The 26,251-nt window shown below is 38.8% G+C and overlaps 2 protein-coding genes across 8 annotated transcripts in view; both read right to left on the bottom strand.

Annotated features, from left to right (window-relative positions):
- Nucleotides 1-11,654, bottom strand: part of CCDC170 (coiled-coil domain containing 170) — a 45,483-nt gene extending 33,829 nt beyond the window's left edge. Inside the window, exons 1-4 of one of the 5 annotated variants that reach the window (XM_084513491.1) lie at nt 10,078-10,131; nt 8,626-8,696; nt 7,713-7,733; nt 2,441-2,572 (exon numbers count right to left, since the gene is read on the bottom strand). In XM_084513491.1, coding sequence (XP_084369617.1) covers nt 2,441-2,572; nt 7,713-7,733; nt 8,626-8,640 — 168 coding nt within the window. In that variant the 5' untranslated portion in view covers nt 8,641-8,696; nt 10,078-10,131. Of the gene's footprint in view, nt 1-2,440; nt 2,573-7,712; nt 7,734-8,625; nt 8,697-10,077; nt 10,132-11,481 lie in introns of those variants that run through there. The other 4 variants (XM_084513492.1, XM_084513490.1, XM_084513494.1 and 1 more) reach the window with 4 other exon arrangements.
- A 7,349-nt stretch (nt 11,655-19,003) lies between these two features.
- ARMT1 (acidic residue methyltransferase 1) lies at nt 19,004-26,219 on the bottom strand. Of its 3 annotated transcripts, none has more exons than XM_084513497.1 (5): nt 26,026-26,219; nt 25,012-25,117; nt 24,231-24,472; nt 22,620-22,785; nt 19,004-21,584 (listed from the first exon to the last, which is right to left on the bottom strand). In XM_084513497.1, exons 1-5 carry the CDS (start codon nt 26,091-26,093, stop codon nt 20,817-20,819), a joined length of 1,350 nt encoding a protein of 449 aa, XP_084369623.1. In that variant the 5' UTR covers nt 26,094-26,219; the 3' UTR covers nt 19,004-20,816. The 3 variants fall into 3 exon arrangements, with proteins under 3 accessions (XP_084369623.1, XP_084369625.1, XP_084369624.1); XM_084513499.1 differs by lacking the exon at nt 26,026-26,219 and adding an exon at nt 25,771-25,841; XM_084513498.1 differs by lacking the exon at nt 26,026-26,219 and adding an exon at nt 25,529-25,747.
- Between the last annotated feature and the right edge of the window lie 32 nt (nt 26,220-26,251).

Raw genomic sequence — 26,251 nt, 5'->3', positions numbered from 1 at the left:
GAGATTTGTGCTTTAAGGTAACCTCTTTCCAACAGTTATTTTTTGGTCAGATGATTCAATGAAATGTAGCTGGATTTACACAGAAACAGCAAGAGAGCCTTGTAAGGAGGAGGAGGAGGGAGATTACTGCCAAATGTTAAGAACCTGATCCAGAGATGTTAGAGCCTCACAGCAGTTCATGGAGTTCATTCATTTTTCTTTACCTTCCCCTCTTTCTTTTTGCTGAAGTACCATTTCCCATTGAATTATTTATGCTACAGACTTCTACAAAAGATTAAGCTTCAGGCAGATGCACTAGGCACACACAAAACTTCAGTTCAACTATTTTACTTGTTAAAAACAACATATAATTTAAAGCAAAACTTTTACCACTAGAAGTGCTAAGGATTGATTTCAGCTTTCCTGACAATTCCAGCTATAAGCAGCAGGGCTTTTAACTTGTGGCAAACATCACTGAATATTTAAGACATCAAGCTGCAATACAGGAGGTCAGAAAATTCATGGTTCTACCAAGAGGTTCTGGTGTGACCAAACCTAAGATGCTCAGAGTGAAATTCCAGGAGGCTGGTGAACCAATTGAACAGCCACTGTCTTTGGAGCTGACATAAAACAGCGCTGATTTTGAGAAAAGATGCTCCATCTTTTCCCAGTCTCATAGGCTTCATGTCCATACTCCGCCCTCTTCTTTGCACTAGCAGAAATACTCCTATGGCAATGAGGTGAAATAGATCAGGAAACTGATCCGGCTCAAAAAACGACCCAGAAGGAAAGGCTTTATCCTTCAGCTGGATCTGTTCCACAGTCCAGCACACCATAAGACACAGACATTTGTGCCAAGGCAAGGGATAGGACAGTATGGGAAAGGAAACAAGCAGCTGAAGGAACAACACAATTGCTTTGTTTGGCAGTTAAATCAATTTATGGTAGCTTAAAGTGTTCATAACCTTAAAATTTTCTCTGTGGTTCAACTCCCCATCTGCAAAATGTGATATTTTTTCCTCTGTCTATTGCCTTTGTGGTCAGTTCCAACAGCAGAAAAAAAACAAGAATAATCCCATATTATGAATTTTAAGAGTGCTCAGCATAACTGGGCTCTGACCTCAGCTGGGTCATGAAGGTCTTTATTAAGAAGAGCATGAACAGCTGCTTTCTTGACTATTCTTTTGTTTTGCAAGAACAGCGCTGAAAGATTCTATAAATCAGTCGGTCATGCTGGCAATAAAGTCATTTGAGATTTCCAGTAAAAAAAAAAAAAAATCTGTCCATGAGAACATGGAATTCTGTACTACTTTGCAAAAAAATAAATTTAGAGTACTGATCCTAGATAGCAATTAACTGTAAAGGATCTCTGCAGTAATTTCAGGATCAACTGGTCAAAGTCACGCTCAGCTGATAGACACTCATCCCTGCAGTTCTGACTGGATACTGAATAAACAATTCATTCTTCTATAATATTACATGTTCTTCCTGTTTCCCATGTTCAGCTATCTACAATAAAATAAATTTTATTTCATTGACTCTTTTTTAAGGTTCAGAAGCTATGCAAGTGTCTCTCAAAGCACTTTACAGAGTGCAAGAGAAATACATATTTGTAATGTGTACAGACATTTGAAGAACTAGTTGGATGAATGTTTGCATCTCTATGAAATTTTATGTATCCTTATGTATTTTATGTATACTTATGTCTATGTATATTTATGAATATATACACCTAAATTGTGGAAATAAACATGAACCTTTTCATTTCTCTTAGAGGCAAACATCGACTGTTTTGAAACTGACAACCACCTGTATTGCTGCATTGTATCAAATCAACCTTATTTGGTCCTACGTTAACAAAAATTAAGCATGAAAACACAGAAACTCTGAAAATTATCCTGTAATAAATTCTCTCTCCTGAAAACTTCCATCCACACAACAGAGACAGCAGAAGAGGATGCATATATGTTCTCCAGTTAAAATCAACCTCACTAGCTCAAACACAACTTCACTGGTGATGCAAGCAATGCAAATTTTCAGAGTCATAACTCAATAAAGTGGAGAAATGGGTGAGGATGGGCAGTTATCTCTGAAGTTACTAGCAACAACAACAGAACATCTGTCAGAACTTTTACACAACCACAATTTCTAAATATTAACTTTCAGGTTTAATTACAAAATATTGCATTTAGTATTGCATGATGATGATAAAAAGCTAGAGTGGTTCGAATCTTGGAAATATAAACTCATGGTTCTTGAGCACAGAATCAAGCAGAGTAAAAATCACACCAGAGGGCTAAAAAGAAATAATAATAATAAAAAAAGAATATTATAAGAACCAAAAGGTTTGTAATCAACTCAAGAATTTTTAGACTTTCTGCAAACTTTCTATTCTCAGCAGAAAGATACTGTAGAAAATCTTCAAATGTCAAGAAGTATTTGGAGGTATTTTAAAATATACCTCTGATTGGGCACAATCATACTTCACTGAAAGTGCTGCAAGTTCGCTTTGAGCAGTCTCTGCTGCAGCTCGATAGCAGTTCATCTGCTCTCTGGTGACAGGAATATCCAAAAGAAAGTGATCGTAAGACTCCTGGGGAGACAATGTGAAAACAAAGCCATTAGACATCACAATTTAAAACATTTTTGCTTCAGAACCTTTTTGTTTCTTTCAACTACTAAAGGGCCTCTGTTCCAAGCATGTTGTTTCCAGAGTAACTCACTCTTATTGTAATGTAAGGTAAACAGTCATTTCGCTATCAGTCACCACTTTCACCTGCAATTTAAGCCATCAACATCGGTACTAGAGTATATCAGGAGAGCAACATGCTTGTTGCTCTCCTGATATACTCTAGTACCGATGTTGATGGCTTAAATCGGATAGAAAGGCCTTTCTATTCTTTACATGAGCCCATGCCCATGGCCTCTAGAGGTAGGCTAATGTTAGGCTGCTTTGTGTATCTATATTTCAATTCAGCAGTATGGGGGGGGGGAAAATAATGAGAGATTAAAAATTTCAAGCACAACTAAAAATCACAACTATGGAGTTATTTGATTCTTCTGCATGCTGCTTCTAGTCAGTGTTGTTCTCGTCTCTCAGCATTTCCCACCACGCAACAGACTGCTGCCAACACACTCACAAATTGTGAAGGCGTAACTCTGAATCCTCAATGTTTATGAGGGTATCTTGCAACTTTCAGGACAGAATTTGCAGTTGTATTACATAAAGACAGAATAATTTAACTCATAAATAAGGAGGAAGAAAATAAAGGTAGGTCATATGAATCTCCATAAAGGGCTAACCTGCTCCTCCTTCCATTAACAGTGGCCATTAGCAGGTTCCCAAGCAGATTCAGCACAAGTATGCAAGATATTCCCCCTCAGAAATTTCATAGCCTCCAATTATTTTCAGTTCAGGTTATTCCCTGCAGTTTCCATTAATTTAGTAACACTCAAAAGTCCCCTGTCTACAAACCTCTCCAGTCACTCCTTCAGTCCATGTCAACTTTCATCCAAAATGTTTTCTTGGCAATGATCTACTTAAGTGTCTCTTATACAAAGAACAACTTTGTTTTTCAGACTGCAGTTACTCTGAATGCCCCCATAATTTTACATTGAAAGAGTGGAGAAAAAACAATGGCTATCAATCTTCTCTGTGCCACACGTGATTCTGCAGCTTTCTATCACATCTCACCTCCACTGTCTTTCTACCAGGTTGAAGAGTCCACCTCTACTCAGGCCTCCTTCTGTTTCTCAAAGTCAGTTTTGAGCTTGCCCAGCTATGCTTTTACTTTTAATCAGCCATGGCTACAGGTCCTTTTGAGTTCTTACTATGAATTTTGGGCATAATTTCAGCTTTTTGAATGATACTTTCTTGTCCCCGGCAATCACCATTACTATACTGACTTTCTTTCAGCCTTTTTCAAACCCTACTAATAGATGGCAAGTGCTGGCTTTGTGCTTCCAGCACAGTCTCCTTCAGACCACTTTCAAGACTACAATTCTTTAATTTTGCCTTTTTGACTCTTTTCAATACGCTTTCTCATTTTTGTACATTTCTTCTACAGTAGAGCACAAATGCAGTGGATTTCTTGGTCTTTGTTATTTAAATCTTTCAATATGAAAAATGAGACCTGAGGTCTTGCTAGGAGTTCCATTAGACAGAGCATTTTTTCAGTCGACCACAAGTATAAAATGATGTAATTTAACATCTTCAGAATTGAAGTCTATTCAGGTGATACTGGGAACACACATGTTAGAGGACAGAACAAGAGAATTTTATTCCATCAGCTCCCACACAGGACTAAAACAAAACTGCAATACTAATGCTTTTAGGTACGTGTCACAAAATGCAAATCTCCACCAGTTCATGCCTGCCCTCGAAACTAGGTATTCCAGTGGCGACAGACAAGGTGTTGTCTTCACTCCATGCCATTCCTGATGGCCAGCAAAGGGGGTGCCAACCTGCAACATGTTATTTTCAAGCAACACATGGAGGCAGATTTACAGCTAAAATTATTTTTGAAAGCTGTTCATGATTTTTTAATGAGCTACAGTGCCATTCTATGTAATTAAGTAGTACTAACTCCATGTAGAAAGAAGAAATTTGTATAGGCTTGTTGTACTTGAAAATTAAAATTCATTCTCCGTGGTATCATTATTTAGATGCAAAGGTTATTCCTGAACAATTACCTGGAAAGAAAATATTTTTCTGTAATAAAATATATTTCCGTTCTAAATAGAATATTACCCTCCTGTAACAAGCTGGTAAGTACTAGTAAGATCCATGGATTAAAATATTCATTTGAATAGAAAAGCATGAAAATTTTCTGTGGCAGGCCACTGGAAGAAGTAGCACTGATGAACACTGAGGAGCAATAGAAAAAGCCTGTAGGGATTTTGTTCATAGTGTAGCCAAACACATTGAATGGCAGGTGAAGCTAATATAAACTAGACAGATCTGATTCATCAGTTGTCTCTGAATCCTATTAACATAGGTTTTATAATTATTTATAGTTTGGTCGGTGCATGGTGGCACATATTTATGCATATACACACATAAAATGCCCTGTTTTTTTTATTCGATTGCCAGTCTATATACATAAAAAAAAAAAAAAAAGGTTGTAAGGACTAGGAAACTAGCAACCTGGAACAATTCACATTCAATTAAAAAAGAAATTAAACGGTGGCTCTCTTCAGCAGACTGTATAACTGGATGTGTAACCCTTACTAACACAATAACACAACTGGGAGCAGAAATAGTTTTTTGCCTTCTCTCACCTTTTGGACATACCTAGGCTTTTAGAGTTAAAAAGAGAAACCCACATCAAAAGTGAACAGCACACACCATTAGCTCTTTGCCTGAACTGTTTTCTCACATATTTATCTTGTTCCCATTCTTGTACATTCATCTGTCTCCACGAGTGGATGACAAAGTAAATCACAAGCCATCTTTAAGGCTGACAGAGCCAAAGGTCCCAGATAGAGAACACTTAGCTTTCTGTTCCTTTCCCTGCTTTTGTGTGTGTGTGTGTGTGTGTGTGTGGTTGTTTTGTTTTATTTTTTACCTTGTTTTACCTTGTTCCCCTGAAATGAGGGGAAGGAAGGAGGAGCAAAAACCTACCCAGCAACCTTGGAAGCGCTGAGTTTCCTGATGATCACAGTTGCACAACCTAGATGATCAAAAGGAAATAAGCAGGTGGAGAACAAGTAGCTCCCATGTGTCTTTTAACTGACCAAAATCCATTCTCTAAAACAACATTTTCAGAAAGTGCCAGAAGCACACGTTCTGCTGACATAAACTTACAACCTTCCTATGGAGTGTGCAACTATGTTCATGACCGACTGCTACAAAATACACAAAAAGAGAAGGCCAGATGGTTACTATAAGCAGCAACTGGAATTATCTGAATAGTAGAGTATGTATATAGCTGAAAACTACACACACTAAAACTGAAAGCATAAAAACTTGCATTTAGAGCTTACAGCTTATTAAAACATAACAGAACTGCCTGTCCACTCAACACTGCACTTTCAACACAGCTTTCTCAATAAGATAAATACATGTAAATGAAATATCCTCCTAATTTAAAAAAAAAAAAAAAAAAAAAGCATCATGTTTGCTTTCCTTCAGTCCTCAAGTGCCACAGCAGTCTCAAGTGAGAGCTTACACACCACAGCTAGTAAAAGCTACTTCAACTTCAGAGCCTCCTATAGGGTTGCAGGGCTGAACCTAAGAACTCCCTGTCAGCAGCTTCCTCTTTTTGAGCACAAAGGGTGTGTCTCAGATGCCTTTCCTTTGGCTACATGTTGCATGGAGACAGTCATCTGATGGTTTGATAAGAAAGTTCCAAGTTCTTTAAGGTTTCCTTAAGCCAGAAACCATGATGTTAAAGGAGCATCCAGAGTTTACAGGAGGTTAATAGAGACTCTTGCACATATTATTTTGAAGTTAAAGTGTGACATGTAGCCCTTCTACTTCATTCTACATTGGCACTGGTTTCCAGGCTGAGATAAATTAGAAGTTCAGCTCCTGTCCAGTCTAAATAGAAAAAAAAAAAAAAAAAGAAAAAAAAAAAAAACATTTTTCTAAACAGGTGAATATGTAGTAAAATAACCCTCTATCAAGAAACACATACAGAAATCCCTGAGGAATAAGACAAAACTACTAGTTTGGACTGTGGCAGAAGGTAAATTACTTTGGATTAGTTTTTATAATATCGTCAACTCTTTAATCTTTCTTCAGTTCCCTAGTAGAGACTGGATTACATCCATCAAGCTTAATCACATTCATCTCCTCAAAGACACTCAGCAGTGCTCCTTCACAGAGGAGTTGCCACTCTCATCAAGCCAGACTGATACACACAGCACAGCTCACGGTCATGTACAGCAGAGCACAGCCTTGGAGATAAAAGGGCTGCCAATTTTCTCAATGCTTTATCATCATTCTGAGGGAGTAAGGCAAGGCATGGGCCATCGTTTTGCTACTTTGTCTTCTTTTTGCTTTATTCCACTTGTTTCATGTTGTACAACCACACGGAATTCTTTGAGGTAGAGAGCTTTGTTTCATCCTGTGGTACAGCATGGCTCCAAAACTAAAGCCACTGCTAGCAAATAGTAACACTGTTTACATTATGTATATGTTATTATATTTATATTACTGTATTGGTGTACATTTTCTTTTTCTTCCATAAACAAAGACAACTGCTTCTGACTCTACAGAAAGAGGGAATATCTCTCAAAACTGATGACATAATAAAATCACAGCTGAAGAAGGACCTTGTTCCTCAGCAATAATCAATGTAAGAAAGCCCTTTACAGATGGAATTGATAAAACCCACATCTGTTTTACAAAGGTAGATTTTAAAATAGCGAGTATTTTAGAGAGGTAAAGATATACATTCAGAATGATTTAAAAGAGGTTTAAAATAAGCCAGGTGCTAAAGTCAATAGGAATTACCGTTCACACGTTTATGGTTTTAGTGAGATTTATAGAAGCAGTTCTCATGTGCCTTAGCAAATACGAAACTAATCACTGTGACACCACACTAGGAAAGCTGCTATAATTATCACATTCGGGGGAGAAGGGGAGGGAGCATACATGTCTTACTATTTAAGTAAATAGCTTTCCACGTTTTTCCAGCATCTATTCACAAGTCTGGTCATTAGTCATTCATATAGCAACTCCATTAACTGGGCATGACTCTACTACAGGGGTAAGATTTACAACGTACCTGTGGGGATTTTGTCACTCCCTGGAAAAAAAATCAGATTTGTAATGTCTTATGAGTACTACATAGTTTATACTGATTACAGTTAAGTGAATAAAATGAATAATGTGCTAAAAGAATAAGAGGCAGTACACAGGAGAAACCTTCATATATTACAATTCAATGAGCAGTCTGGGGTTTAAATGTTTCACCCATTCACATTATGAAATTTGTATCCCTTCCCATTTAGCAGCCATTTACCACTAAATAAGCTTTCACTTCACTTCCAATGCCAAACAGAAGATAAATGTATATTTACAATATTTGTGAGTAATATTTACTTAAACCTTTGGCTGCGTTAGCAATAGACATTATTTAGGGGATGAACAACATAAGGACATCATTGCTATTACGTGGTGTGTTTTTTGTGTTGTTTTTTTTTTTTTTTGTTTTGTTTTGTTTTTTCATTTTTTACCAGATAACCATTTCCACCATTTTGGAATCTGGCCTGTAATTGGCAAACTTCACTTAATACAGAATTGGCAGAACATTAACAATATTCACTAGATTTATACCTTCCCATACACTTCAAAATCCATCAGCTGTTCAAGTCAGTCACTCCCATTCTGCTTTTATCAGCTTTTCCTTTATTATCAACGTCCTTTCCTGCCACACTTCTAATTTTTACCCTGGCAAACACTGCTACCTCTGCTCCCCCCTCTTTCTCAAAAATATATATATTTTTAAATCTCTACAAAAATAGAAAGCCCTCAAAAAGTAATCACTAACCACTACACTGAGTGATCTGCAAGTACAGTCTTTCCTTGCCTCTTGGCCATAGCAGATGGACACTACTCAGGGCAGGGATTTCATCTTCCTGTTTCCCATGCACTTAGGCACATTTGGATTGGCAGACCAAAAATAATGACTCACAAACCTTTGTTGGTTCCATTTTTCCTTTGATTCTAAATGCAAAGAGGTTGAAAACAGTTGATAATAGTTTGTATTCTGAAAACAAACAAAAAAAAAATCTGAAGCTATTTTTCTTCCCAATGCAACTTTATGCTTACAGGTATATATATGCATAAAAATTGTTCTAATTTCTGAAAATTCAATACATTTTCCCAACACAGCAGCACAGATGATTATTATTTGTTGCAACTAGAATGAAGATGACATCCAATATAAAATACTGAGATGAACGTGCAATTGAAAAAATTCAATACAAAATTCATCTTCCTCAGAAATCACAAGGAAATTTTAATCCCAGGACAACGGAGAACAATAGGAATTCATTCGGCATGTGCTCAACAACCAGAAAAGGGAGCTTAAGCACCATGTTTTGATTGTGACTATTCTAACTACAGTTAGAAATGTAATATTAAAAGTCTGTTGTCATCCAGAACCAGATTAGCTTAATGTTCTGACAAAACAATCAAAATATGTTCTAACAAGGCCACTTGTAAAACTTTCTTGTATAAATTGATTTTAAAGGAAAGAAATTTACCTCAGCATTCAGGGGATAATTGAACTTTTATTGTATTTTGCAAAAGAATCTATACTAACTTAAAAAAAAAAAAAAAAAAAAAAAAAAATCAGAATATATATGTTTCATAAAACCTGCACAATAAAAAGCTAAATGTCTACAAGCTTCATGAAAATCAGGCAGTTGACAGTTTTCAGAGTCATTAGTGAACGAAGGGAAAGCAGATAACACTTGGCCAGTGCAGAATTAACTTGGCAACAGCAGCCAGCCAGCCAGCATGCACATAGCTTCAGAATAGCCACAGCAGCTAAACACACCCATGGGTGTGAGAAAGGTGAGGCACTATTAAACAAGTCAGATTTTGTTAAATCACATGAAAACAGACCACAACGAACCAGTCTCTTACAGAAAAAAAAAAAAAAAAAAAAAAAAAAAAAAGTTAAAAAAGTTCATAAATTAACCAGTTTGTATGTATATTTTGGCTAAGCCTACCTTCTTTATCAGTAATACTTTGCACAATTTGCCTGCCATCAGAGATCTCAAAATATTTGCATTAATACTGCTTTATGAATATCAACCTTAAAAGTTGCATGTAATATTAAAGATGTTGGGTTGGGTGGTGGGGGAGTTATATGCCTGTGGAGGGTTTTTTATGCCTTAGCATAGATCTAGAAACATGCAAAACTAAGTAAAACATTCCCAAAAGCCCAAATAATTAGCAAAGAGATTTTCTAAATTCCTTTCAGGAGGGTATTGCTTAGCCCTACCCCTCTCCCTTTGCAATAATCATTAAAAAGGTATTACCAAAAGATAAAAATCACTGTCTGGTGTTGTTTATCTACTGAAAGGCTTGAGTAATGGGCCGAGATGAAAGTTGCACAACAATCAAAATTTTAATCTTACCCTCTACTACTACAAGCAGAAGTTAAAGCAGCAACATCTTTCATTTTTCTCTCTGTTAGGAAGAGGTGACTTTGCATCTAAATGTAAACAATAAATTTAGTATGACAAAAGACAGCAGTCTTCTCAAGGCAGAAACAAAAGGATCAGTTACTGTAAATATTATTTGATATGTTCTTTTTTCCACTTTACCCTTTGGCAGCAGGGCTAAATTAAGGAATTTAAATCTCCCAAGACACTTTGTATCATTGATTTTCCAAAATGAATAATGTGGAAGAGCTGATGCGTTTAGTGCCAAAATAATAAAAATGGTAATTGCCAAGACAAGAATTAGGAGTAAAATACAACAAAATTAAGTGCTTAAGCAGGGATTTTTGCAGCTCACTTGTTCTATGGGCTTTACTTCATCATTCTTGAATAGTGTTATATGACTTTTGTAAGAGATTTGTTTAAAAGAAAGATTTGAAAACAGAACACCAAGGAATGCCAACACTCTTGCACTTTTCCTACAACGCCTATTGTGTTTTACCTATGTGCAGTACAAGCCAGATATTTGTGATATATTTGAGTGTGTGGGCATAAACACAGTTAGGACCAACTGGTGCTCTGGATCGATTTGCCTTTTGTAGCCCACAATTTATAAACACAATTTTCTTGACGTGCTCCTGAGCCTCCGCAGAACTGCTCACAGCCTGCTGACTCCAGGTCAGTGGGACGCAGGACAGAGCTGCTGTCAGTTCCCTAACTAAGCTGTGCTAATGAAAACTCTGCAGCCAGGTTAAAACAAGCATGGTTAATATAACAGCAATCAACCCTGCAACACACAAAACCTCTGTATTTTTTGCTATATAGTGTAATTACACAACTGGCATTCAACTACGAGGGGCATACCAAGCTGTTCATGCACTACCAAATAGTTTTCCCTTCAGAAAAAAGAAACTGTTACAAATTTTCTTCTCTATCTTCAGCAGAAACGAGCTGGATTCTTCCGAGCAATCTCCTTGGGTGTCTCCTCTAAATTCACATCAAAGCCAGCGAACCAGTTTCAAAGCAGCAAGAAAGGCGAGGAAGAAATTCTTAGATAACCGTAAATTCCTGCTAGATGACAGACCCTCCCTTCTGCAACATTAACGAGGAGAGATTTCGTCCTTGAGTTTGCAAAGATAAGCTCTAACGACCGGCTCGAGTTTGCCGAGGTGGGATTGAAGCACACGCCCACCACCAAGCAAAGTCCTGCAGCTGCAGAAATTGTTAAAATAAAGGTATTAACAAATTTAAAACCGAAAAGATAACCGGTGAGAGCGGTTTCCAGCCAGCCGCCCTTCACAGAAACAGCCAACAGAAAACTCCTGGAGACCGGGAAAGCTTTTTCCCAAAACTGCTCGGAGCACGGCCGGCAGCCGGTACCTGGGCCCGGTGCTCCCGGCCCTCGGGACACTGATGGCGGCCGCCGCGCTGGCTCCGTCCCCAAGGCAACGCGGGCGGGCCCGGCTCGCTGGTATGGAGGCCGCGCATACCATGGGGCCAGTCTCATGTAAATGCTGCCTCGCCCCTCTGCTGGGGCTAGTTGCCACTCGCCATGGGGCAGTAGTGAAAACACACCCGGCCAGCAGCACAAATGTGAGATCTGAAGATTGAGTTAACGGGAGCGGTGCAGGCGTGTTGACCTTACAGCCACAACCTCTTTTTTTTCCTGTAAACAAGACAGCAGCACGCTGCACCACAAAGCCACCTCTACTGAATCACAGAATCCTTTATGTTGGGAAAGACCTTCAAGATCATCAAGCCCATCCATCCATCTGACCTGAGTCCCACCACAAAACTATGCCCCTAAGCACTGCATCCACACATCTCTTAAATACCGTCAGGGATGGTAACTCCCTTGGCAACCTGCTCCAATGCATAACCACCCTTCTTGTGAAGATATTCTTCCCAATACCCACTCTAAACCTCCCGTTGCACAACTGTACTCTATTTCCTCACATGCTATCACTTGCCACCTGAGAACTGAGAAAAAAAGATCAGCACCCGCCTCACTACAACTTTCTTTCAGGCAGTTGCAGAGAGCAATGAGGTCTCCCCTGAGCCTCCTCTTCTCCAGACCAAACAACCCCAGTTCCTTCAGCAGCTCCTCACAGGACTTGTGCTCCAGGCCCTTCACCAGCTTCATAGCCCTGCTCTGGACACGCTCCAGGGCCTCGATGTCCTTGTAGTGAGGAGCCCAAAGCTGAACACAGTGCTCAAGGTGAAGCCTCACCAGAGGTGCATACAAGGGGACGATTACCTCCCTGGTCCTGCTGGCTACACTATTCCTGATACAAGCCAGGCTGCTGTTGGCCTTCTTGGCACATGGTCAGAAGCCTGTTGACCAGCACCCTCAGGTCCTTTTCTGCCAGACTAGAGGGCCAAGCCTCATGCCCAGAACTGCAGCAACAGTGACTGGGAGGTGGAGAACACAAGATGTCCACTGATTTGGGAAATGCCTGGAAGTGACCCGTCTTTTTGAAGGGATGTTCACAGAAGCTTTTTTCCACTTCAAATTCCTCGAACAAGAGCACTTCACAGATCTGAGAAAATTACCTTTTTTTCTCAAGAAATCAAGGTGGAGGCCCACGGAGCAAATGACACCATGCTCTTGCTCAGGCAGTTTCCCTCTCTTCTTCTTCAAGAGACTGGGAAATGAGCAGTCCACACAGCACAGGGAGAACAGGCTGCCTTCATTAGAGCAAAAATAACACTAGCAGACAGGGGAGGCCTCCTCTTCATGTCCCTTCCAAATAAAGTAGGTAAACATGGGAACAGAGGAACTGCAGCTAGCCTTAAGAAAAGGGAAGGAAAAGCGGAAGGGAAAAAAGGAAGGAAAAGAAACCTTCAGATGCGCAGGCATATTGGTGCTGTATATCACTTACTTTGGAGCCTGTCACACACACCTGCAAGGAACAGTGCCATCGTATGTGATTTCTATACTCAAATCAGAAAGTATGACAGCTTTTCTTCTGTTTCTATGAATACTGACGTATTTGTGTTTCCCAGAGAATAAAATTGAAAAGCTAAGGCTAGTACTGTTTTATTATTATGTATTAAGAATACATCTGAGTGATCAATTCATTATTTAGAGACTGCCACACTCAGGCTGCAAGCTCAATATAATAAAAAAAAAATGCGCTAAGGACTGTTTGCTGTTATCTAAATGTGCATGTCCACACTACCTTTTTTCCTCCTCCCCTCTGTGCACCTGATGCTATTTCACTGTTTCTGCCAGTAACAGAGAATCTCCCCCCCCTCCTCCATGCCCAGGAGTGCCAGTGTGGACACCATATTTTAAAATGCGACATTGCTTGAAGCACAGAGCTAGGTGATGCCATACCTCAAATAGAACCTGCCATGTGGAGCAATGTGCGCTAAACTGATTAAAGGAGGAAAAAAAAAAAAAAAAAAGATTAACTGGGACAAAGTAAAGCTGGGAATAGAGCAGGGGAAACAGAGCTGAGAGTGGCATGAGCCATGCTGTGGCTCTGTCTGGGCAGCACAGAGTGGAGGGAGCCTTAAGTCTCCACCTCAGCCTGGGAAAAGCCACAGTGACCATCAGTAGCCGAGATGACAACTGCTCCCTCTGATGTGTTTCACTTCCTCCTTACTGTCTCCGAAACAGAGAGCAGCTTTTACTAACAGGATGCATGGAAGGCCTCAGCGCAGGATTGGGTACGTGCTGCAGCCAGCACGAGGGAACAGCAGGACCTCACTGGGGTCAGCAACTGCTGGAAAGCACAGACGGCCATGGGTCAGTCTCGCCCCGTGCTCCAGCAGTGCAGGACTCACTGTACTGGCTCAAAGGTGCTACAGCCACATGGTGCAAAGTGCTGAGCCCACAGGAACTCGTTCTGCACTTCAAAATATTCAATATATTTGACAGGTTAAATTTGTATTGATCGTCTTGCATAAACACCAGCATATATTTGGTGTAAGTTTTAACATCTTTCCTGAAATCAAAAATCTCTAGTTCAGCATCTTGACAGCAGCCCAAACTGTCCCACTACCAGAGCAGTGTGCAGATGCATGATTAAATGACTGTGAAACCTTGTCCTAACGCTAAGTACATGCTTGAGCGCATTTCCTCATCACTAATCCTGCAGTGCCACAGCTGGTTCAAGAGCCAAACTTCAGCTACTTCTATGCCCTTTGTGATACTGAGAGAATGTTTATAAAACTGCACCTTAGAGTAGGGCTACAAAATTATTCACCTTTAAAAAAACAAATGCTGAACTGTAGCAAGAGTAACAAGAGGGGCAAGAAAAAGAGGATGAAGAAAAGCAGAAATTTCGTTTAACACTGGAAAAGAATGTGGTAGTTTGAGGGAATACAGTACTTCAAGACATTCAACCACGAAACATATCTTAGTACAGCATGATAACACTAAAAATGTTTTAGGCTTGTTTGCTAAATACTACAGGTAGAGCTCTTAAAAGGATTCAAGTGTTTCTTTTTCTTTAACAGTGAGGACATAAAAACTTAGGAAAGATTAATTCTGAATTTTTAGTTAAAAATCATTTCAAGGAATCTTTTACGTGAATGGAATTCTTCATGTTGTGTTACAGAAATTACAGGGAGAGCCTCAGCCTGAGAAAATAACCATACAGAATCTCTTGAACTCATGTACCTACTAAAGTTGCTCTACTCTCTAAATAGAAAGTTTTGTTGATTTAGTAATTCTATTCACAGATCATCTTTTAAAAATACATCATAATAACTGATTAAAAGATTGAATCAAAATATTTTAGTTTTGAAAGATGCATTTTTGATTAATACTGTCTAGAAATAAGTGGTTTTGACCTCAAGCCACTGACATCAATACCACATTGAGAAGGTAACATGACTTGAATACATATACACATTTCAGACACTCATGTACAGGCAACTATAGCTGAAGTAGAAAAGACTATTATGCTAGCAACATTAAAAAGGAAAATGAACTGTTATTTCCCCAAAAGAGTCTCAGGGTACATTTAATCCCTAGGACCTAATGGTCTTCAAATTCAGCTAGAATAACTGAAACAGTCACATTTTTACAAATATTGGGCACATAAGTCATGGGCATGACATACCAAGGTTCATGCTTGCCTTCCCAAAGGTATCAGCTCCAGAAGTGCAGTGTGCCCCAACACCAAGCTGCACTGTCCCCCTCACGTCACACACACCCCCAAGATCACCAGATCACCAGTATCACATCCTGTGGCACAGAAGTTTTCTTGGAATGCCTTATCTTCAACTTACCTACTTCAAAAAACAATCAAGAAATGAAGACAGAACTTACTTCCATTTCTCTTTTGTCAGTTGACGCAGAAATCACAGCTAGTGGCAGACAATGTGATGTAGAGAGCAAATACTTGAAAGTATGACTCTTATTAAAGGAAGATACTGCCTCTCTGGAGGCAATTTCATAATACATTTACAGACTTGAAGGTGAAAAAGGTATTAATACAACTATAAAGAAAAATTAGACTCATGGGAAAAGGAGACAATAACACAAACTAAGAGGATTATGGGCGTATGTCTGTGTGTGTCAGTTGTGTCTGATACCAGTTACTATCGGAAATCTGACAGTGGACAAGCTTGAAGATTAACTAACCTGATAAAGACTAGTTGTTCCTCTGCCTAAACAAAATGGCAGTGCTTTTTTTTTTTTTTTTGTGAAATACTGAGTTTAACTGTCCTCAGCCCATGTGAACCTGCACGACTCAGCTAAACCCATGGAGGCATTGTGTGGGATCATTAAACCCCCTAACATGCACCTTGATATATCTTACTTTAGTCTGCTCAGTTCCAAATCTTTGACGCCGTAAAAGACTTGGAAAAAATAGGTAGGATCCCAAGAAAGAACAAAAAAATCCTACAAGCATGGAAATGTCTTCACTTTTACTTTTTTTTTTTTTTTTTTTTGAAAATTCACATTTCAAAATTAAAAAAAAAAATCACATTTCAAACATAAGCTTTAAAAATTATGACCATTTAGTTTACTGAAAAGTGATAAAAGCAGCATATAAACACTGAATGTTTATTCATTTTATATGATCATAATGACATCTTTCCCAATGGAAGTGGAAGAGGGAAAAAAAAAAAAAAAAAAGACCCCAAACCAAAAAAATAATCATAGAATGATTAAGGTTGGAAGAGACCTTAAGATCACCTAGTCCAACCATCACCTTACCACCAATGCCATCCACTAAACCATGTCCCTAAGCACCAGGTCCAATCTTTCCTTCAAACCCAGGATGTCCAATCACCCCCCAGGATGGTGACTCCACTGCTTCCCTGGGTAACCCATTCCAAAGCCTGACACATAAATAAACCCCCTCCTCACAATTTATCTTTGGAATTCGTAACTATGAAGCTGAGCCAGAACCTGGATTAATTTGTCTACATGTATTTATGACATAAATGTACTCCGTTTATTTTCACAACCAAGAAATATAAACTGCCCATGGTGTAGGAAGAACTTCTGCACTCTGTTTGCTGCCATATTGTAAAGAAATAAAAGAAACATTTTAAACAACAGATTTTCACAGTTTTATTCTTAAACTCCTTAAGTAAGTCAGAGGTGATTTTCAACTTATATTTTTGCCTTAAATGAAAATAATTCTATACTTTTTCTCTGTATTTTAGATAAACAAAAGGCCTCTAAGCAAACAAAACATTTCACGAAAACTAGCAATTCTGTATAAAATTCCACTTTGGAATTATTATTTTATATACAGTTTAATTTTTTAGAATGAAAACATTTAATAGTGGTACACCCTGGGCAACAGAGTGAACATTTTCCTATGCTGACAGAGTACTAGAGATAAATATGCTTCACATCAAAGAACAAATTAAGTAGTTCAACCATGAATGCAAATACACTATGAACTTTAAAGCAACTATTTCAACAGCAACAGTTAAGTTTTATGGAACATTAGTAGTGCATGTAAAACAAAGTGGTTTAGAAATATTTTAGTTACACCGAGCCAAACAGTTAAGTATTTCCATTTTTGCTGAGAACATATGGAGCACCTATTGGTTTGGGAAATGATCCTCATAACAATTACACCAGTTGCACTAGGCTTAGTAAGTAGCTGTCACATGTATTTCGACAGATTCTCAATGCTTTTTAGGGTTTTGAAATTAACAAGAATATCGGTATTGTAACAAGGTAAAAAGTTTGAGACATGGCAGTATTAGGGAAAAAAATGTTGGTACTCTTGCATCTATTTCTTTCAAAACCTCACAGAATAAATAAGCTTTCAATATTCTTCAGTATTCTTTTCATTATTCTTCAATCAGTTTCCAGTCATACCATCAACTTATTTTCTAGATCAGTTTATTTTATAACAGCTCATCTTACAGCCTCAAATACATACAGACTTATTGTACATATCTTAACGTAACAAATTATGAAGTACTTGGTTTTTATACTAGCTTTTGCTGTGCCAGTGACCCTACTTCTCCCACTGTTTCATCACAGATGGAAGTCATTGTTATCTCTCAAGAACTGATTTACAAATACAGTTCCTCAAGAGGTAGCACACACACACAAAAAAATGTGTCAAAAGACATTGGTCTGTGGTGGTCCTTGGAATTACTGAAAATGCCCTTATTTCTGCTATAAATACTCAAATGGCACATGAAAGGAAAACCTCAAGAATTTGGGTATACGAATCAGTAGCTCCTGGGATATGTTGTAGAAGCATTTTGGGCAATTAGTTATAACTGATGTACATAAGCAACTTTCCTGGTCAATCAAGAAAATAATTATGCTATAACGTATGCTATTATTATAACATATGCTTTATGCTGTCTAATAACAGTATATTCCACCTGAACAAAGTAGGCACAGGCTTCCCTTTCATGAAGTTGCACTTATACACGTAGTTAATGCTGAATACCTAGGAAAGCACTTCCTAAACAGATACACTATTTTCAACTAACCTATAGCTAACCCAAAAGCAGAGCATAGCGCCTCACCAGAGTACCAGTCCTGCTCCTACCTTGTAGCACGGGAGAATACAACACCGGCATTTCAGCATCGCTTCTTTTCTTTATGGGAAATCTGAATTTTATTTTTGTAAACTTTTTGTAACAGCCAACCAACAAATGGAAAAGTGTAATGCATATTCCACCCTGTCTGTAAATGACACTTTGCAGTTACAGCTCTAGAAGCCAAGCAATCAGGTATCTGGAAGTTATGTATGTGTATTCTTGATGTAATTAGGTCGCCACGCTAATAATTACAAAACCTTCCTTTGTGAGGGGTAAAAGACATGCTGACTTAATAGACTGCAAAATGAGTTACAACTTTCAAACCTCTCCAGCAGTTTAAGTGAGCACCTCAAAAATAATCCATCCAGAGAAGATCAGGTTCTTTCTGCTAATTATTTTGCTTCCTTGGACTAGGCAGGAAGTTTTCAATGCACCTATTCCACAACATCCACCTCTCTGCTCTTGACCCAAAGCTGTTGCTTCAAAGTGCATTTGAAACAAGTTAACAGCATTTTCAAAGATGAGAAACTGGGGCTCCAGTGCCCAGACTCATCATATCATTTATGTATTTGATCAAAGCACCACAGCTGGAGCCCCCCTGAGCTCTCTCCAGACAGAGACAGGCCATCTGACCTTTAGCTCTCAACTGGATTTCTAACTTACAGTTATTCAAATGGTTTGGGATGGACGTGAATTCATCCTTTAGATGTAGTAAACCAGAGATACAAAGGAAATGACTAAGTTCAGGTCCCAAAACTAGAATCCCACCAGTATTTAGTATTGTATTGCCTCCTGAAATTCCTAGCATCTTAGTTTTTGACTATTTGACCTTGCAACTTTAAAATATGAATATACTTTCAGAAGTGAAAAGAAAGAACAACATGAACACAAATAACTGAAGTCATCAGCAACTGGAGCACGTTTATCCATTATATTGATCTTTATTATAGGAACACAGTATCTCATAGCACCAGCTGATTCTCTGCATGTCAGAATGGGAAACGAGACATTTTTTCCAGTGATTTCACTGACCAGAAGGGATTCCAGCTTCATTTTCAAAAGCTAAAATAGCTTTAGACCTACCAAAGTTTACTCTTGTCTTAGGTTAACCATTAAGTGCAGAAGTCTCTTTTAGTTCACCTTCCACCATCCAGCCATTCTAATTCCTTTGTCAGAGCACACGTTTCTTCAGTTCCAGAATGCAGCCAAGCAAGGCCGCTACAGTGCCCTCCTTTTTGTTGTGTAAGATTTCACTGTATCTATAAAATAGAAGATGAAGTTTCTCTACCTGTGGGCTACTCCTGTTCTCTATAACATAACAACCTCGTTTACCAGCAGCAAGTTCTACTCATTTTAGCAGCTCCAGACAGCAGCATAGACAGAAAGACACATGCTATGGGAAATTTTGCTGTTTTCTAACTAACCTGCAGTTATCGCTGCCATCGCAGCCCTCTAAAAAGGCCCTATTTCAAACAACTAAAATAAGACAATAGAATCTATTTTTAATTTTTCCTTTAGAAACAGATATTGCATTTTCCCTTTCATGTCACTCTGAAAAAAAAAATCACTAAAATATTCCAAATTTTCCCCCAACTTCTGAGTGAGGTAAACTGAGACTGGGTTGGAGGAAAAGAAAATGGGACACAACTCTAATTAGCAGCAACCTATATGGCATGTGTATCTTTAGTATATATTGTACTTCTCAGTGCAACTGGGGTTATATTTCCCCCATAAAAAATGTGGCATCCTTCTTAAAAAAATACAAAGCACTATATTTGACAATAAGAACGTCGACAATTGAAAGAGGCAGCAATGCTTGAACCACCAACACTGGTGGTGGACAGGCCACCTTCAGTTCAAGTTTTTATTAAATCTAAAATCCAGTTAGCAAGGTAACTGTGTTTTGTTGTTGTTGTTTTTGGTAGAGATTCTTAGATAAATAAAACCTTCCCCACTCTTAAAATGGAATTGTCCATTTTCCTACTACCAGATGGGATAACTCCCCTCTTCCAAGCAAAATGGTTAGCAACATCCACTTCTATTTTAAAAATCAAAACTTAAGTTTAATTTTCAAATTTAGATTCAACATTTACCAGATATCACCCCAAAACTCTTCTCTTAATGTACTGCTATTTTCAAATAAGACAACCATTTAAAAAACAATGAAAGTACTTTGTCAATTGACACAAGCAGCACATAAAAAACAATTTATGTAAAAAGTAGAAGTAAACTCTTTCAGGCAGTTTTAAAATATGTTCCTGCAATGACCATATGCAAAATAATTCATTTGTGCTTTTGCTAAAACATTAGCTTTCATGCAATTCATGGCACATGGAGAACAAAATATCCTGAAGTGAGTAAATACATGCAAAGATGCAGTTGAGAAAACTGTTTCCAAAGCAGATTTTTCACTTGTTAGGCATAAACCCTCATACTCAATGATGAAGAAAAAAATTATGGACAACCAAATGTTCACCTTAAACATCTTCTGCTGACATTGGACAATAGGAACACAAAATATGTTGAAATGCAGTGATTTATGTAAACTGTGAACTTTTACAGAACACCAAAAAGTCTTTTGTGGAACAACAACAACAAATTGTTTGGAAGAAACAGTGCAAACAAGAACAAAAATTTGCTGAAGCCAAGCATAGAACAGAGAAAGTTAAACTTTTTAACAAAGTTAAAACTTTGACTAAATCTATCTGCCAGAATATTAGGAACTGGAGTCAGAGAGCAGGATCAAACTGAACCACCCCATATTTCCCACTTATCATCCATTCAGGTTCAGAAGCCTGAATTTGTTCAGCTTGTCCAGGTTTCAGGCCGACCTGCGTGTCAGATTTCAGTGTTCTCAAACTACAGAGAGGTGCAGGATGAAACTTGTTCAAGGCCTGATGAAAAGGAACAGTGTGCTCCCATTTTCTATCTCCTGTTAATTTTCTATAGTTTAGATCGCCTTTAAAAAGAAGCAAGTTTGACTTCTGTAGATCAGCATACAAATCAGGAGCAACCTCAGCCATACTGGAAAAATCATGTGGCAAAGTCCAAAACATGTGATCATGGTAAACCCAAATGCCCTTTTTCAAATTGCCCTCCCAGTTAATCCCACATCTAGACATCCACATATGATTAGCTGCCTGAAGCTGTTTTATAGTCCAGTTAAAATCATTCTTTGTGGTATCTGACACATACCATGGAATACTTTTTCCATGGAAGTGGACTTCATCAGCTAGCTTTGATGATAACAGGAAGTCAGCTAACACAAAATCACTTACAAGTTCAAATCCAGCATTATCCAGGATTATATCAACTCTAACTTTACATTTATCTGTTTTTCTATTTTTGGCATTTTTAAGTAGTGACCAAAGCTCTTCCATATCATTCACTAAGACAAAAGGTACCATATCTTCCAGGCATTGTAGAGGACTAGATTTCTGAGAGCTGTCCTCACCAGCTGAAAAAGAAAGGTCACACTTATTGCCCCACAATGACACCTAGAACGAGGAAGAAACAAAAACATTTGGTAAGTTTCATTGTAGCTACATTCTAAACTTTGCAAGTACTTAAAGATTTTTGTTTATTTCTTTTTTAGGGACACGAAGGCTCTGACTCCACATTTTCCTCCAAGCTTTAATAGAAATCAACTTCTTGTGCAAATATCTCAACACAGAAAAAAAAAAAAAAATCTTGGAAGGAACCAAACAAGGCTCTGCATTTATGTAGGCATCAGAAACATGCATCAGAACTGACAAAGATGGAAGATTCAGAATAATGTAAACACACTGATTGGAAAGCTTTATAAATTGTGTTCTCCACACTATAACTCCAGAAAACATCAGTGGGAATAAAAAAAAAAAAAAACAGTAATAAAACATGATTGATTTATTACATGAAGACAAATAAGAACTAGAACTAGTACTCATTTACGAAAACATAAAAGTGTTTTAAGTACACTCTAATGAGCTTCTAATAGTTTTGTCATATAGTTCATGTGCACTGCTGCCAGTGAACGAGCTTACCATAATCCTGTGATATTCTGTATTCTATCCAAAGGCATTTTTTTTCCGAGAACAGTGCAGTTATAAACTTTTAAACCACTTCTGGCCCAAACTGACATCTAGCTTATTTCCAAAAGTCTAAAGCTTTTAAAGTGTCAGTAAAATTAACTGTTTTAAAATTCTATAGTTAAACAACAAAAAGTCCCTCTGGAACTCAACATAACATTTATTTTAGAGATACTGTTTCCTGAGAGAGAATAAGCTGGGTTTTCAAATACACAGTGAAGACCAGCAGTATAAGGAAAACATCAAACAAATACTTCCAGTGTAGTGATACAGTATGGCCATCAGGATTTCATCACACCCTTACAAACAAACAAACAAAAAAGAACAAAAAAGCTTCTTTTAAAAAAAAAAAAAAAAAAAATTCTCAATGAAATTCAGATTCTTTATACCCTCAAGGTTTCATTTGCTACAGAGAAGGGATATTTTAAAGTTTTGTGTAAAGTCTAGTGTAAACTACAAGTTTACCTGCAGTAGCTTTAAAAATTCCTCCTGAAGTTGCTTCTCATCTAGATCTTTGATGTTTTTAAGCAGTTCTTGAAAGTAAGTGCATAAGGCAATAATAGCCCCTTGGGATTCGAAGAAATTTTGAGCCTTTCCTTCTTTAAATACATCAAAGTTGTCAATAGGTGGGCTAAAAGTAAGCAGAGAAAGAGTATATTAACATACTTTCCACATTTTCCAAGACAGCACTTGAAATACATGAAAACGCAAGCTCAGAGCTCAGTGGTTTTAGACTGCGTAATAGCCACTGATTATGCAGTTTTAACTTGTCATAGTGAATTCTTAGGCATCTGAATAAAAGCTTGATAACACACCTTACTAAACCAAATAGCCTACAGGACATCTTCATATTTTTAGCAATTCTGAGAGTGAATAAGTGTTCAATCCCTGCTGTAACAATTTTAAACTCCATTCTTTGTATACAAAGGACTAAAATTATAATATGCAAGTGAACAAACATAGTGAATTGCTGACCCAAACTGCATTCGTGCCTACTGAAGTATATTTCCCATACCAAAGTCTCTTACAGTAATGTGATGTCATTCTTATGAAAGCTTTTATCTAGGACTTTTGAAAATTAACACGACAAAGATGACAAAATAACGCAGCTCTTGGACTATATAAGAAATAGAAACTCGTTATGTAATAAGAATCATATTTGCTGTTACATGTTTTAACAAATGATTGAACCTCTATCCAAACATATGCTTAAGAGCAGCAAAATAATAAAGACTGAGAAATTTAAAGCTTACTAATGAAGAGCATCTGTTTGTTTTAGTACAATCCAAAACATCCATCTCAAATTTGAACTTTCAAGAGTTCCAATGGCCTGATATAGCAGTAGAAACAAGGAAACCCATTACTATGTTTCCATCTCTGTAATACTAAGAACAGGTACTAAGAACACTATGCATAAAGTATCTCCTCTTATTTTATTTCATTTTAGACAGCAGCAGGCAATTAAACTGTTCATTCCTACCGTGTTACGTTGTACTGGCACCTCTCCACAGTACCAGCACAACAAACTTTTCCTTCAAAGTTATTTTTAATCAGGATCAGCTCCCAAAGTCTGATGCAACACATGGCCTGCAAACCCTGCTGTAACTAAGATGATGGTGTACAATGAACGGGTCCATTGCAGTAAGAACTTCAGATCTCAGGCAGCAGAACAAGTTAGAATGCCCAACATGGTGGTGGCACTCCTATTATGTATTTTAGATGAACGTGCACCTTAAGAGATAATTCTAAGCTAACAAACCTTTTAGAGATGTTAAATCGCTTTGAGACCCTGCTCTACATTAGTCTGCAAGGGCAAGCTATGCAGTCTTCATGAAAACTCAAGTTTGACTAAGTTGCAGAAACCGAATCATAACAAATGACAATAAACCTCAAAATCTACTGAATAAATATTAATTTTAAATCTGAGGTGCAAAACAAGGGAAAAGAAATATGGAAATACTTAAAACTTTTTTATTTTTGTATATCTTAGTCCCCAGGTGTCTTCCTTTCTCCTAAAATTAAAAGGGGGCAGAATAATGTTTTGCAGAGTAATACACCAAGCTAGTAAATACTTACTTCTGTGCTAACGCTGCATGAATTCTTCGATACATGTAACACTCTACATATAACCAAGGAGACTGAAACCAACTTGGTCCTCCATTTCCATTTGATAAATTTCGTTGGTAGTCAAGGTATTGGTTCCACAGCGTGGCGTCAGGCAGCTCATCTTCTAATGGAGTCACTGGTTTGTCTGTTTGAAGTTCATTCCGTAATTTGGAAAGGAAAGATATAGCTCTCTTCTCTGCTTCAACGCCCTTCTGCAATAAGTGAAGAACAAAAGTTCCTATTCTGAACATTTATTCCTGTAGAAACGCAGACCAGGTTTTCAGGAATAAGCAAGCAATAAGCTTCAATTGCCACATACAAGTCCCTGAAAAATCAGAGCTTGATTCAGCCAAACACATTTGGGTAAATGATTCTCATTTTATGCATATGCTCCTAAAGTGAATCACGCATTGGACTTCTTTCTAGATCGGATCTTTTGGTCATTAGAGGGCAACAGAAAAGTGAAACTGCCATTGTCAGAAGATGCTAAGGCTATTAGCCATAGCAGCATTAAAAAGAGAAAGAGGGAGGAAAAAAAAACCTGAGGCAAGAGCAGAATGGAAATATCAGAAAAAGGTAGGACAGGAAGGTGAATTATGAAACGTATGAAAGGTCGCCAAGAAGAAGAACAGATAAAAAGAATAAGAAAGCCAAGCAATGATCATAGAAATAAATCAGTAAAAACAAACCATAGAAGGGGTCTCAACAGTTAGGGGGAAAAAAATCAGGCAAAAAGACACCTTACTCTTACCTCACCATGTTCTTCAAAGAATTCATTTTTATGTCGATGCAGAGTATCAATAGTTCTTGTGAGGATCTGGGGCAGTCTGTCTTTGATTGTAAAATATGCGAATGATCTGAAAAGGAAAGGATCAAAATTTCCTTACTGAGAGGAAATGATAAAGTATCTTCTATTTTTAAATAAACATAATGTCTTAAAAATATGTTTGTGTACTTTTATAGTAGTTGACATCTAGAAAAAAGATCTCAAATTGGTTGGGTTCTTAGGTTGACTTTTGGAGAAGTCTTTTCGGGGAAGAAAACACTAACTGACTAACCCTGACTGAGGTAAAAAATATAGTCAATTCCAGGCTAAAATACATTCTCTAGTTGTGGTTAGGCAGATGTAAACATAGGTAAATTTAAAACTGAGAGCCCAGAGCAACGTGTAATGTTTAGGTATACTGCAATTGTACTGATTTTACAATCACAAAATCCACAGTGCTTGCTCCCAGTATATAAATTCATATATAAATAGATAGATTTACAGCTACACAGGTAGATTCAGCACCACGTCCAGCCTCTCCTTGACCACCCCCAGGGACGGTGCCTCCACCACCTACTGGGCAACCCGTCCCAGTGCCTGGCTGCTCTGAGCAGAAATGTCTCCACATTGCCAGCCTGAACCTCCCCTGGCACAGCGTGAGGCCACTCCCTGTGTGCCAACGGTTTTACGGTGGTTTTGTTTGCTGGGAAGGGCACCGAGGGAGACGTTAACACGGAACTTTACCCCCCCCGCGGAAGGCCTTCTGAGGCCCAGGCCCAGGCCCAGGCCCAGCCCGCAGCGCCGCCTGCCGGCGCCTCACCGCAAGGCCCCATCCGCAGCGCTCCGAGGGCCGCCCCCCAGCTCCGCCCCGCTCTGCCCGGCCCCGCCCCGCCCGGCGCCATCCGCCGGCCCCGCCGCCCCTTCCACCGCCTCTCCGCGGGGCCGGGAGCCGCGGCCGAGCCCCGCTCTGCCCCCCTCAGCGCCGCTCACGGGACGCACCCCTTGAACCTGCCCGACAGCGGCACCGGTAGGGCCGTTACCGGCAGCGCCGTCCCCGCCGCCGCCATCTTGTCCCGCCCCCCGGAAGCGGGGCGCGGCGGCCGGACGTTATTGGCGCGGCGGGCGGCGGGCGGCGGCGGCGGCGGGGCCCGGCGGCCGGGGGGCGGGGCCGCGGCGAGCGCGGCGGAGAGCGGCGCGACCCCTCCCCCACCCCCCCTCCGCCTCC

Source organism: Aythya ferina (assembly GCF_964211825.1).
Source record: "Aythya ferina genome assembly, chromosome: 3".
NCBI lineage: Eukaryota > Metazoa > Chordata > Aves > Anseriformes > Anatidae > Aythya > Aythya ferina.
Note: the sequence above shows the minus strand (reverse complement) of the source record. Positions and strands in the feature narration are given on the sequence as shown.